This window comes from Schistocerca gregaria, chromosome 3, assembly GCF_023897955.1.
Source record: "Schistocerca gregaria isolate iqSchGreg1 chromosome 3, iqSchGreg1.2, whole genome shotgun sequence".
Lineage (NCBI taxonomy): Eukaryota > Metazoa > Arthropoda > Insecta > Orthoptera > Acrididae > Schistocerca > Schistocerca gregaria.
In genome coordinates this window covers 495,127,480-495,142,455 of record NC_064922.1, presented here as the reverse complement: position 1 = coordinate 495,142,455, position 14,976 = coordinate 495,127,480, and the positions used below count along the sequence as shown (strand labels likewise).

Below are 14,976 nucleotides of genomic sequence, written 5' to 3'. Positions count from 1 at the left end.
AAATCTTCGGCCGCCGTTGCTGATGATTTTGATTCACGATTTAATCAGCAGGGAATTGGGAAGCTCATACCTGATCTATTTAAGCTATTTCAAACAAGAGGTGTAGTGAAATAAGTATGTAAAAACGACAATAGAAGCGATGATATTCCCGAGCGGGGAATGAAGCATTTGGGCTCTCGAAACATTTCTAACGGAAGCTACTTTTGAGGTAGGACGTACTCATCCACTTGTTAATCCTCCTAAGGGAAGGAATTCCTTTGAAGTGTGGTACTGCACATGACGTTAGAAATAACGTAAAATTAAATAAAAAATTAATCACACTCCACCAGCAGAAAGAAAAAATTGAGTTCATGTCATGACATCTTACGAAATAATGGTGAACGACATGCTCGATATCGGGCTTTTCAGTAATTAATGGCAAATTACGTGCTTGGTGTCGGCATTAGTCGTTTGTCTCCGACAACGATAGAAACATGTTGGAAGCAAATATGCCGAATTAACGTAGTGAATGACTGTATTACGAGTAGACTAGTAACGTGTGGAAATTAGAGAGGTTTTTACGAGTTTGTTGAGAAATAAGTATCCCCTACATGTGGTGTTCACGCTATTGTGATTCTAAGCAATGGTTATCTTGATTTCTGATGATCATTTCTGTGTTTATTTGCTACGACATGCGGAAAATACTTTACGAATCAGTTTTATTTTGACATCCCTGTATATTTGAATCTGCAACTTTGACGAACTCTTAGCATGACTCCGACATTTTTAGTTTTGCATATAGAATATAAGATTTAAAATTTTACAAGAAAGTATTATGTAATTATACTTTTATTCGTCGTTAAATGTGCGTATTATAATAACAAAAAGCATAAAACACAGGGAGCAAATGAAAGAATGTGCACAGTGGTAAATTCTGCTGTGCGAATAGAATTTCTATTAAATTTAAGAAAATTGACCACAACAGAGGGTTCATGCAGTTTCCTGCTAATTAAAAGCTTACAGAATGTTTGTCTGGTGGAGCTTTCGCAACGCTTTGTATGGTCCTGTGCCGTGTCCAGTTAGCCTTTAGCCTGCCCAGAGTCTTTCTTGTCGTGGCCAACAGAAAATTATTTCTTCTTGTTCCCAGATTGTTTTGCTACTCCCGATGTCTGTCCGGCGGAACCCAGGAGAATATGGAACTACTTTTGTCTTCTGCCAGAAAGATTTTATTGATGTGAATAGCCCAGTTATAAGACTACATTCATGAAAAATTAATGAGAAAATTGTGAGAACAGGCTTTTGCAGCTGACTGAAGAATGATTCCGCTGGCTCCAGCGCACATTTCGCGTAAGAACTCGAAGGCAAGATAAGAGGAATTAGGGGTCGTACGGTGGCATATAGACAATTGTTTTCCGTCGTGCCATTTGAGAATGGAATAGGAAAGAAAATGACTAGTAATGGCACATGGTACTCCCGCCATACACTGCACACTGCGCAGTTGTTTGCGGAGTGTGTATGTAAATATAGATGTAGATGTAGAATATCAGAAGGTCCAATTCAGTTGGCGCCATACGCGAAATTCTCTTCAGATGATAGGTGACGGGAAACTGATCAGTGTAATAGTTCGTAACTCAAATACACGAGGAAGCAAAAGGCCCTATGTTACCGTAACAATTCTAAACATAACATCAACAACCTTGTTCACTGTGTGACTCATATACTACTCAGCTTTTAACAGTTCAGGGCAGCACTATGAGCAGCTTAGCTTAGCTTGCAATTTCGGTATGTTCATGTTTTGCAGTTGTTGTGATATCTGTCATTAACTGGAATACTGGTATAATTTTATTTGTGCGTTTGTTATATACATCTTACTCTCAATATCCTTTTTCTATTATTATACATATTTACAAATAGCATAAAAACCTTAAGTAAGTATTTTCGTTGAAATGCACGTTATTGTGCACTTGTTTAATTTCCAATAGATAGAGGTATATCCATATTCTCTTCCATTAATTGGTCTTGTGAAATAACATAGAAATTTTCTGGAGTTGTTAATGACATACTTTTAGTACGTTGTGTCCCACAGCTTGAAGGTACGGTAACTTTTCACACTTTCGCCTCTAGCCGGCCTTACAACCAAAGTATTTTCTAATGATGGCATTCCCTTTTTATGTTCTGCAGTCGTACTCGGGAATAACAAAGATTACTCCGGAAAATTAATGTTTTTTTCACAAATGTGAAAACATTTTCCAAAGTACAAAATGGTTATGTAACCAGGGACGAACATTCGATTGAAATTTGAAAGCGTTGCAATCGAGAAAATATAAACAGTACTAGGTTTTGTAGTCTATGTGTTACATTGCTGTCTACTACACAACAATTATCAGTAAGTGAAATCAAATTAAGCAGACGTATTATGAAAACTCAGTTAGAAGTTTAATATTTTTTGTAATGGAAACTGTGGGAAACTGACATAAAATTTACATTTTTTTAAAAAAAGATAAAATTTTTGAGACATTTAAAAATGCACTTATTTTGCAAGCTTCACAGGTTCCGTGGTGAGAGACCCTTTTCTGTCTGCAGGTACAAGAGTTGCTAGACACAAAGTACGGCGTAACTGTCCACGTCTTAAGAAATTAGTTCTAATAACTTACAGCAGTTTAGTCAACATAAAATTTTGTACCTGAAGAGTTATGAACGTATTACAAGTAGCTTTAAGGGGACTGGTTCTTGAAAAATTTGTCATTTTCACGGATAGTGTAGTCCAAAGAATAACATTCGTAAGCCTGTGTAATGCTTACCGTCTTTTAGGAGACCTTTTGTGAACAATTTGATGTATGAACTACAGATTTTGGTCTCACACATTTTTCTGAATTGTATTTTGTGCTCCAAGTGAAATAAAAAATGTTAATTATTTATGTCCAGCACAAATGCAGAAATCTAGAAATAAAAACAAAGTAGAAGCTCGACTTTTTCCTGTAAGTTGTTTACACTATTATGTTTAAAACAGACTTTTAAAAATATGCTGCTGTCATACATTATGGTTCAAACAGATTTTTAATGTTGCTGTCATACATTATGGTTCAAACAAATTTTTAATGTTGCTGACATACATTATGGTTCAAACAAATTTTTAATGATGATTACCAAATATCAGTAATTAGCGCATAGTTTTTCTTTAAAAAGTCTTTAATCTTCAAATTTAAGTCATAAGAATAGTCTGCTTTTAGTTAAGTGTTTTAAAACAGTATACAAAATTTCAGCCCTCAATCTACAGCAGTTTTTCACAAGTGTGTACGAGTACATAGAAAAAGTGAACTTCCAGGTAATTCAAGTTAAAGATTGTCTCTCTGCCTTTTCAACACAACAATAACGCACTCCGGGTCCATATTTATCTTGTTTCTGGTGTTCTTCTTATTCTTGCTTCTCCGATGGCTTCCAATTCTAATTTCTCTGATTTTAAGTGTCTTCAGCGTTCAATGGTAATTGAAGTTCTTTGCATATTTAGTCCACCAAGCACTCCCATCAATTCCGCAACCTTAAACGTTGACACTGATCATCACTGAAATATAGCAGAGCCTCCAGCTCATCTACTTCCAAATTACTTAGTCCTACCAGAACTGTTTTTTTTAGTACGTTCCCATATACAGCTGTCCAAGTTCTCATTTGGGTTGAGTTGATTTCAGGGAAGAGACCAAACAGCGAGGTCATCGGTCTCATCGGATTAGGGAAGGAAGTCGGCCACGCCCTGTCAAAGGAACCATGCCTGTATTCGCCAGAAGCGATTTTGGGAAATCACGAAGGACCTAAATCAAGATGGCCGGAAGCGGAATTGAACCGTCGTCCTCTCGAATGCGAGTCTAGTGTGCTAACCACTGCGCCACCTCGCTCGGTGTTCTCATTTGGCTTTTGAGTCCTACCGTGTAATTACTTCTCGAATAATGTGTCACTAAGACATTAGAGACTAAAAAGTAGTAAAAAAACAAACAAATAACAAAATTCTGTTTGTAACAAAGCAGTCAGTGTGACTTGGGGCTGTCGTTATGTGAGCAAAAACTTTTAAATTCGTTTAATTTTGGGGCTTTCTTTAGTAGTCTTTTCGAAATAAACTATTTCTTGTTCAGAAAACTAGAGATTTTTTAAATTTAAAAATCAATTTTTTGGCACTTATTCACATACTAGTCGACTTAATATATTGTACAGTACTTAAATATGTAGAACGCGAAATATTTACACATTCTGCACAACAAACAGGCTAATGTTTAACAAAATGGTGGAAGCCGCTTATGGTGATCCCATGTGCGCTTTCCTTCTTGTGGTTCTAAAATTAGTCACTAGACTGATATATCGACTAAAAAACATCGTGTGTTCTGATATACTCTATCTACTAGGTACAACATTCCCTGTATTTATTGAAAGCCTGTTTGTACCATAAACAGGTACTGAATGTACATCTCATTTGAATTATCATCACGCACGAGAAGGATAACTCAGCAGTTATGTTTGAGTCACTATAGCTGCCTTTGCGGTTAAGTATTTTCTGTGAGCAGTGAAAAGTTTGTTTCTAAGCTGTTCGTAATAAGATGACCTCGACCTCATTACGAGCGTCACCTATTTTTAAAATTTCAATGTGTGAATCAGTGTCCTAGATGTGAGTTCGTCCTGTTGTTGCAGCGAGACAGTAACTAGAGGCGCGCGCCGTGTGCTCTGTCCTCAGGAAGCGTTTGACAGGTGCTGCCTGTTTTCACCGTCCGATGCAAGCTTTTCCTGCCGCCAGATGCTGTCGCCCGGCGGCGGCTACGGCGGCTCTCAGTTCTGCGAGCAGAACGGCTTCTGCCAGGCCACGCCAGCGCCGCAGCAGCACAACATGTTCCCCAGCATGAGCGTCAACGTCTCCATGAACATGACCATGCACGGCTACCCGCCGCCCGACAACATGGGCTGTTCACAGGTGAGACCACAGCCTCATCTCCAAACACTACCTAGCTGTGTTGTTTCCATGACGCCTAATGAAGGGGGTATACAGTTTAAACTACATTTATTTAGGAGCTCACGGACTGTTTTCATTTAGTTCAGTTGTGTTTACTGTTTACATCAGTGTTGGTGAAAACTGTAACACGAAGGAGACACATGACTGAAATAGAATTTATTTCACAGATTAGGTACATGAGAATGCACAAACGATAAGAATTAGAAAACTATACGTGCACTTTGAGAATGACAATTCGGTATGGAATGAAGTCGGCACGTAATGCAGTCAGAGCCGCTAGAGATCGTGGCACGGAATGAAAGAATGTCTGGATGTGCTGCTGAGGAGCACACTGGCACGCAGTTTGTAGGTGCATCCACGTATCAACGCCAGTGTTTGTAGGAGGACTAAAACGAAGAAATTACCGATCAATCATACTGTACACATGTTTGATGGGCGACATGTCAGGCGAACGTGCAGGCCAGAGAAGTAACTGTACCAGTCGTTTTTCTAAGAAGGTTTGCACATTCCTTGAGATATGCGTCCAGACATTGTCCTGCTGGAATATGTTGCGTGGAGGAGTAGTGTCTCGGGCTATAAAACGTCCCCAATGCAGCAGTTGCTGTTCAGATTGTCCTCAATACAGAGGAGGAGAGTTCGCGTATTAAAGCCAAAGGAATCCGAAACTATCAACTTGGCTTGTGATCGCTATGCCACTCAAAAGCAGCCTGCCCGATTGCGCTCTCCACGGCAGTGTCTAGTAAGTATGTAGTTACCAATGTAAGATAAGTTGAAGAGTATTCGTTCAAAAGCAATACAGTTTGACACTCAGCACGCCAGCGATGGCATTGACGTGCCCAGGATCGCCTGAAGGGTTACTAGTTTTTGTACTTTGGAAGCCGACGCAGTGGCTTGTTTGTCTTCACACCAGCCTCAACATACGGCGTTGAACCAACAACGCAGACATGTCGACACGTGTTTCAGTGTGCCAACGTTAGGCTAATATTCTGGACGTAGCTGTTTTGTTGTTTACTATTGCGCGGTCGAAGCGGAGGCCATCCATCGCGGTGATCACGTTACGTTGTCCAGTACCTGCCCATCGCTGTCTATCACCTCTTCCTAACCACTGATTCCACACATGCGTCACGGTTGCACCAGCGTGCCGCGTTAGAACCCCACTGTCACGGTACGAAAAACCCCTTTTCCGGGGACCAGTCATTCTGCCTCGTTCGAACTCAACGACTTGCAGATACTGCACCCTTTGGTATTTGCGAAAATTCAGTCACCAACTTTCTCTTCCGAATGCGAAAATATTTTTTTGAGCCCAACCTACATAGGTAAGAATGATCATCAAAATAAAATAAGAGAAATCAGATCTCGAACAGAAAGGTTTAGGTGTTCATTTCTCCCGCGCGGTGTCCGGGAGTGGAATGGTAGAGATAGTATGATTGTGGTTCGATGAACCCTCTGCCAAGCACTTAAATGTGAATTGCAGAGTAATCATGTAGATGTAGATGGCACACCGGCACATGCTTGGACGTTTCCACTTGGTTCAAATGGTTCAAATGGCTCTGAGCACTATGGGACTTAACATCTATGGCCATCAGTCCCCTAGAACTTAGAACTACTTAAACCTAACTAACCTACAGACATCAGACAACACCCAGTCATCACGAGGCAGAGAAAATCCCTGACCGCGCCGGGAATCGAACCCGGGAACCCGGGCGTGGGAAGCGAGAACGCTACCGCACGACCACGAGCTGTGGACGTTTCCACTTGGTTTGATGGCTCTATACCGAATGAGCTTGGCGTAACGCTGACCTGGCTGGTCACACAAAAGAAAGCGCCGCTGCGCCTACTTGCACACCACCTCTCTTCAGTCTTAATCACTTGTTATGGTTCCCCTGTTCTTCGTATCCTTCGATTCTGGAGTGATTCAGACCATTCCTCCTGGGTGTTGCAATTTTCACAAACAGTAGGGTACTTTATTTGGAATCGATTTCGAAGCCTTTTAGGCGGTCATCTTCAGACATTTAGGCAAAGTTAACGAAATGAAATATACACGAAAAGGTTTCTTCCCACTGTACCACAGAATCCTCTAACGTAACATACCGTGCATGCCATTTATCACGACGAGCCGAAATAACCTTTCGTCCACAAGCAAAAGAAAATACGTATGAAACAAACGTTCTTTGGATACGAAGATGTGAGCAGTGGCACTCTGTTTGTAAATATCATCCTGTATTTTTTGTTCGGTAATCGACTTTTTCTCCTCAAGAACCATTCAAAAATATATCACAATGTCCCGTAAACACGATGCAGGTAAACACGTCACACATAACTGACTTAAAAGATATCTTTGCTATTCGAATAACGTTCATTCATTAATAAGTCAAGTAGCCTATCTCTAGTTATTAGTGACAAATAAAAAATTTAATTTTAATTTCATTATGGAAAGCCGTTATAAAAATTGTTGGTTGTGTGGCATAATGTAACACCCCTTTAGTTGTCTAGCTGATATTAGAAAAATCAAGAAGAGAAGAGGATAGGTCTCTGATTACCATTGCTTCCACGCGTTGTTCAATTGCAGGTTGTGTGACAGGCAAAGAGAATGTACCCTGACTGGATTTGCTGCTGCTGTTGGTGGCGGGTTCTTTAAGATCATACAGTTATATTGGGGGGTGGGGGGGGTGGGGGGGGGGGGGTTGATTATACCATGAAACTAAACGTGTCCTTAACGTGACACTGAACTTCAGCTATGGCTACTAAAAGACGTTCTGTACAAAATAAGACATCAGAGGAGCAGATTGTGATCTTCCGTAAGTATTCTCACGCTGCTTACTTTTCAAACTGTTCAGTCGTTCTATTAATCTGTAGTCGTCACATTAAGTATGCAGAATTAATGATATACTAACACCTATATAATAAATAATTTGTTCACATTATATTCGTATGTAGGAGCAAAGTTATATTCTGAGGTTGTTTTGAAGGATTTTGCCTCTAAGACAGAAAATACCATGTTATACTGTCGTTTTCCTCAAGTTGTTACTTAAGCTCCATACCAGAGAAATACATGTTTCACACAAGAGCCTCGACATTAATTACCAGTACCCAACATCTATGTAATAATGAGAAGAAATGAGTTTTTAAATTTTTTCTTAGCATTGGCATTTGTCCGGACACTTTCATTAATATGTATTTCGCCAAGCAGTCCATTTACGAAAAATATACACAGGGATAAATGATTAACAAATGATACCGCTACAAAATAGAATTGAATAATAAATAAATAAAAATAAAATATTCTGAAACAGAAGGTTACTTGCCATAGAACGATAGACAGACTACAAGTAATGTGACAAAAGGAAATCTCGTCTTAACAAATGCAAATAAAAAAAATATTTTTTGACCTATTGCGACAAGTACATGAATTCGAGAAGTTAAGTCTCTCTTGCGAAAATGGCATATTTATTGTTTCTTCAATCCTATAGAGAACAGATGACTTGAAAATTTACCATTATACCAACTTAATAGTTGTCATTTGTTGCCTGATTATACCCAAAAAACTAAGCCATAATATGGTGACATTTCTTAAAGCACTCCACTGTAATTATCTTCATGGCAGAGTTCTATTTCATCTTCCATTCTTTCGCTTAAAAAATTAAAATGAGCATGTGCTGAAGTTTCGCTATAAGAAACGCTGCTGGTCCCCGGAATCCTATTTATTTTTACTTAATTTTCGTAATGATGTCTTTATTTTCAGGCGAGGCGTTTTAGTTCCATTAGGGGTTTTGAGACTCTCCTCTACCTTCATGGAACCTGTTAAATTCACCATAATGTTCGGTGTTGGAACTGTTATATTTAACTGCGCTTTTCTAGTTGTGGTGTCTTCTACATAATGGACTGTTGGTTCATAAGCAGACAATGCTCAACTGTAAATTTTCTGCAGGGTTATATTCCTGTGAGCTATGGTCTTCGAACCACTAGCAAAAATGTGCATACATTCTGAAAACTCTTTGTTTCAAATTTAAAGTTATTTGAATTTTTGTGTTGGGTGATATTGTCGAGATCTTCCACTTTGACAGCTGAAGGGACTAAGAATTCCAACGAAGTTTAGCATGCTTGAATTTCATTTTCGTATAAATTCCAAAATGCCAGTTTGATAGAATTTTCATTCAAAGTAATACTGGGGGAATGAATTCCGTTAGTCTGAAACAATTTTTCTTGAAATTGTTCTTGTTATATTAATGCCACATATCATTCCCAAAGAACGTAGAACAAAAAGGTAAATATGTTTCGTAGATGAGTCGAAGAATTGGCGTGAGACGCTATTTATGAGTGGTGGCTTAGTCGGAAACTGTTGGGGTGATCAATACTGCAGCTTTCACGAGTTACACTGCTTGTGACGTGTGCTGCTGCCATAGCAACGTTTGCAAGATGGCCGCCGGTACAATATGTCGGGGAGTGAGACAAAGCGCTAAGACTAAAGACTTAATAAAAATAACTAATCCGCCCACTAGTGCTACTATAACGTTCCCATACAGAACGCCACCATCTACATGGTAACTTTGTAAAAGATTTCAAATATCTGATGAAACATTGCATACACGTTGACTTAACGGACGCAAACAGCGTTGATAACGACTCCGTATCCCTGGTAGAAAGAAGTGTGAAAACGAATCCGGTGTTTCAAGTTATGCCGAAGATTCCAATTATTAAAGTTCAAGCCAGTTAAAAATAGGATAAAATTGTGGAGAGGAAGGTAGATAAAATTGTGGCGTAAAAATATAAATTAAGCACTGGTAAATAAGCGCGAGAGACAAACCCAGGGGATGTTCCGGCAAATATTAAACGGGAACTGGAAGTGAGAGTCTTAGTAGTAAATGACAAAAGAATTTTACTGTCTTCTTCTTCGTAAGTTTCAAACAACTTTGCTGAATCGGTTACTTGCCTCATTTTCGCTCCTACTTTTAAGAAACGAACCTCACACTCTTGAACAGATATGTACAACTTTCCATCTTTTGATGTAGTCTTAATGTAGAAAACTAGGAACCACATTCATTTAAGGCAAACGTGAATGGTTAGTAGGAGTTGTGAAGTAACGTTATTTTATTTTGTTCTTCTGCTTCCTTGTCTTGTCTGTCATACCATTCAAATCACAAGACCACTATTCGTATTTTTCCATGTAAATGACAGCTTCAGTTCGGGAAAACTTGTCTCACTTCTCCGCTACGTCGTGATCTTCAATAGCCCCACACGGAAAGTTCACTATATATCCCCTCTGATGTTCAACCTGACCCAGCCAGTGTATATTCTCAGCCGTTCAATAAAACGAACTTCTTGCATTCAGCTTTCATGATTTGTAAAGGTAGATTCATCAGTAAAGAGAGTTCTTTGGGAAAAACCTATTGTTCTCACGTCGCACGACAACCAGGCGACGGAATTCAACGCATCTTCTGCAGTCCCGCTGGTGAATATGCTGATGAAGTGACACGTGACGTGGATGGAAGTTGTCTGCGCGTAAGATGTGCTCGGCTGTCAGAAGATAAATTTCGTTCGCTCTGCTCTTTGCAGGTTTGCGTAGTATATTGTCTTCCCAGAAAGAGTCATATGCAAATTCGCTGAACTGTCATTCTCGTTGCACAACAAAGGTCCGTACAACGCATCTGCTCTCTTTGTGTTTCCTTTTTTTTACATTCTATATAGAAGCAGAAAATTTTATTTCTCTTCATCTGCATCTACATCTACTTAAATACTCTGTGAATCACCCTAAGTGCCTGGCAGAGGGTTCACCGTACCACCTTCACAATTCTCTATTATTCCACTCTCGAACAGATCGGGGAAGAAACGAAGAGCTCTTTCCGTGCGAGCTCTGATTTCCCAGTATTTTATTATGATGGTCATTTTTCCCTATGTAAGAGAGTATCAACAAAATATTTTCGATTTAGAGGGAGATAGTTGGTGTTTGAAATTTCGTGAGAAGATCCCACCACAACGAGAAACCCTTTGTTTGAATGATGCCCACCCCAAATCCTATACCGTGTCCGTGATACTCTCTTCCCTGTTTCTCGACAACACAAAACGCGCTGCCCTTCTTTGACATTTCTTGGTGTACTCAATCAACCTTATCTGCTAAGGATCCCATACCGCGCAGCAGTACTGAAACGAAGTCTTCCCCACAAATATTCAATGTATTCTTTCGAAGTCTGTTGTTTGTAACTGTAATTCCTGAGTACATAGTTAAATTTACAGCCTTTATATTTTATTGATTTACCATGTAACCGTAGTTTAATGGATTCCTTTTAACACTAATGTGGATAGCATCACACTTTGAATTATTTAAAGTCGACTGCCAATTTTCGCAATTTGTTTTGATCTTCTTATGACTTTACTATACGATAAACGATAGAAACCACTGGAAACAACCTAAGACGGCTGCTCAGATTGTCTCCTAAATCGTTTATATAGATAAGAAACAGCACGGGCCTATAACACCACTTTAGTGTATGGAAGATTTAGTTTTTCAAACCAACTAGCACTCGACACCCACATTTAATAAAAGCTGTATTTCCTCTCTGTTATATTTCGTCTGTGCCTGTTTTATGCTGGTATCGCGACAGAGCAAAACGTGATGCACCTCCTTCATTAAAACCACGACTTTTCACATGAGACAGCAATCGATTACACGTTCAAAATAAACAGATCCCATATTTTAAGTATTATAACTTCATCTAAAGTAGTAATCGGATTTCAAAGAGTGAAATGCCATTGAATTCGACTTTCAGAAATACGATGTTAGGAGCAGAAATTACGTTTTGTTTGTGAAAGTGAAGCTGGTAGCTACATCTCTTTAATTGCACTGAAGAGCCAAAGGAACTGGTACACCTGCCTAATATCGTGTAGGGCGCCCGCGGTCACGCAGAAGTGCTGCACCACGACGCTTCATGGACTCGATTAATGTGTGAAGTAGTGCTGGAGGGAATTGTCACCATTAATCCTGCAGGGCTGTCTTTAAAGCCGAAAGAATACGAGGGAATGGAGATCTCTTCTGAACAGCACATTGCGAGGCGTCCCAGATATGTTCAACGAAAGTGTTCAAACTCAAAACAACGGAAGTAATTAAACTGAAAAGAGTGTTCCTGGAGCCACTCAGTAGCAATACTGTACGTTTGGGTTGTCGCATTGTCCTGCTGGATTTGCCCAAGTCCGTCGTGATACACAATGGACGTGAATGGATACATGTGATTAAAAAAATGGTTCAAATGGCTCTGAGCACTATGGGACTCAACTGCTGTGGTCATTAGTCTCCTAGAACTTAGAACTACTTAAACCTAACTAACCTAAGGACATCACACACATCCATGCCAGAGGCAGGATTCGAATCTGCGACCGTAGCAGTCACACGGTTCCCGACTGCATGTGATCAGACAGGATGCTTACATATGCGTCACCGGTCAGAGTCGCATATAAACGTATCAGGGATCTCATATCACTCCAAATGCAAAAAAACCCTCACCATTGCAGAGCCTCTACCAACTTCAGCAGTCCCCTGCTGACATGCAAGGTCCATGGCTTCATAAAGCTGTCTTCATATCCGTACACGTCCATCCGCTCATTACAATTTGAAACCAGACTCGTCCGACCAGGCAGCATGTTTCCAGCCACCAACAGTCCAACATCGGTGCTGATGTGTGAGGCGAAGCGTAAAGCTGTGTTTCGTGGAGTCTTCAATGGTACACTAGTGAACCTACGGCTTCGAAAGCCCATCTCGTTCAATGGTTCACACGCTGATACTTGTTGATGGCCCAACACTGAAATCTGCACCAATTTGAGGAAGGTTGCTCTTCAGTCACGTTGAAAAATTCTCTTCAGTTGTCGTTGGTCCCGTTCTTGCAGGACCTTCTTCCGGCCGGAGATCTGATGTTTCAGCGGATTCCTGATATTCACGGTACACTCGAGAAATGGTCGTACGGGGTAATCCTCACTTCGTCGCCCCCTCAGAGATGCTGTGTCCCATTGCTCATGCCCCGCGGGATAGCCAGGTGGTCTAGGGTGTCTTGTCAAGGTCCGCGCGGCTTCCCCCGTTGGAGATTCGAGTCCTCCCTCGGGCATGGGTGTGTATCGTCCTCAGCGTCAGTTAGCTTAAGTTAGAATAAATAGTGTATAAGCTTATGAACCGATGACCTCAGCATTTTACTCCCTAAGACCTTACCACAAATTTCCAATTTTTTTTCCATCGCTCGTGTGCCGACTATAACACAACGTTCATACTCACTTGAATCTTGATAAACGGTGATTGTAGCAGCAGTAACCGAGCTAACAATTGAGCCAGATACTTGTTGTCTTATATAGGCTTTGCCGACCGCAGCGCCGTGTTCTGCCTGCTTACATATATCTGTATTTGAATTCGCATGCCTATACCAGTTTCTTTGGTGATTCAGTGTAGTATAATTTTGAAAACAGACGGCACCACATTTTGTGTGGCCTTAGTCACAGGTCAGCTGACACAATTTATTTGCGGAGGATCGTCCGCAGTATCGCTTCCACAATGTGAGGTGTCAGTTGAGTTCTTTTGAATACACCTAATATACTGACGATCTGAGCTCATCTATAAAGGAGATAACATATAGAACGCTAGTGCGACCTATTATTGAGTAGTCCCCATCAGGTCGGATTAAAGGAAGACGTACAAGCAGTTGAGAGGTGTGCTTCTAGCTTTGTTACCTGTACGTTTTATGAGAATGAAAATGTTATGAAGATGCTTCGTTATCTCAAATGGGAATCTCTGGAGGGGAGATAACGTTCTTTTAACGAGACAGTGTTGTGGAAATTTAGAGAATCGGCATTTGAGGCTGACTGCGGAACGATTCTACTGTCGCCAATTTTGTGTAAGGACCATGATGATAAGAAGCGAGAAATTGGGCCTCGGTTGCTTTTAGACAGCCGTTCTTTCCTCCTTCTGTTTGCAAGTGGAAAGGGAAAGGAAATGACTGTTAGTGGTATCTAGTAGCCTTTGCTGCGCATCGCGCGGTGGCTTGCTGAATACCTACAAGTATGTAGATGTAGAGCTCTGGTGACCTACAGGGAAGGCAGGCTCCATGCAAGGACATGCAAAATTAAGAGAAACAATCTCGTGCAAGCGGTAATGTCTTAGTAAAAGAAAATTACTAGGATGATTCAATTAAACACGGAAATACGGATACTACACCTCGCACAGATAAATTAGTAAAGAGACTCAGCAAACGAGAAAAGCAAACAGGTGGTCAGTATTGCAATTTGTTTTACTCCCATGAAACATGTTATAATATGATTTACCCATTGAAGCAAGTATTTAAACATTTACTGAAAGGTGAATAGACACACAAGAGGATTATATAAAACTACATCGTGGATATTGGCAATGAGTACAAGAAAGGTTAGTGATTTAAAGAATGATCGCTGAAAACGAAAAAGCGAACACCAACGCTTTCTCAAAATTGTATGATGGGTGCAGCTATCTGTCTGTGAATGTTAAATCTGCGCAATGAAACCCTGATTCAAACTGGCTAGATTCACGTCTCCTTCACCTCGGTTGCAGCATCGATGACACATAGTGCTAGTATGAAAGACAAATGCAGGAAATTTTGAGTTCTGCTCTGCCTCCGTACATCTCTCTAAGTAGGAGATGTGATCTCGCTCCCGCAAGTATAATCTTCAGCGTCCCTGAAGCAACTGTACTCTTCGATGTCCTCCCTCAAATTTGTTCTGACGTTGCGAAACTTAGCTCATTCTGCCAGCGTCGGAATCTCACAGGCCTATTGCAGTAGACCTTGTGAGTTCCGATCAATAATAACTTAATAAACAAGTTCAACAATTTCATACTCTCACGGATTTGGTCATGGTTAACTAATAATGGTATGGCGTGGGAAAAAAAGCAGAAAATCTGTCCCCCCACATGACAGATTTCCATCTATGGCCAGCCAAATGCCTTCCATGTAAGCACGTGTGGGAAATCTCGTCTTCCGCTGAAATAATTACTTTGGTCCAAT

At 40.4% G+C, this 14,976-nt stretch overlaps 1 protein-coding gene across 1 annotated transcript in view; it reads left to right on the top strand.

The window, feature by feature from the left end:
- LOC126355442 (protein glass-like) overlaps positions 1–14,976 on the top strand; it is a 149,528-nt gene that overhangs the window by 96,380 nt on the left and 38,172 nt on the right. The window contains exon 4 of the mRNA XM_050005750.1: positions 4,697–4,930. Coding sequence (XP_049861707.1) covers positions 4,697–4,930 — 234 coding nt within the window. The remainder of the gene's footprint in view (positions 1–4,696; positions 4,931–14,976) is intronic.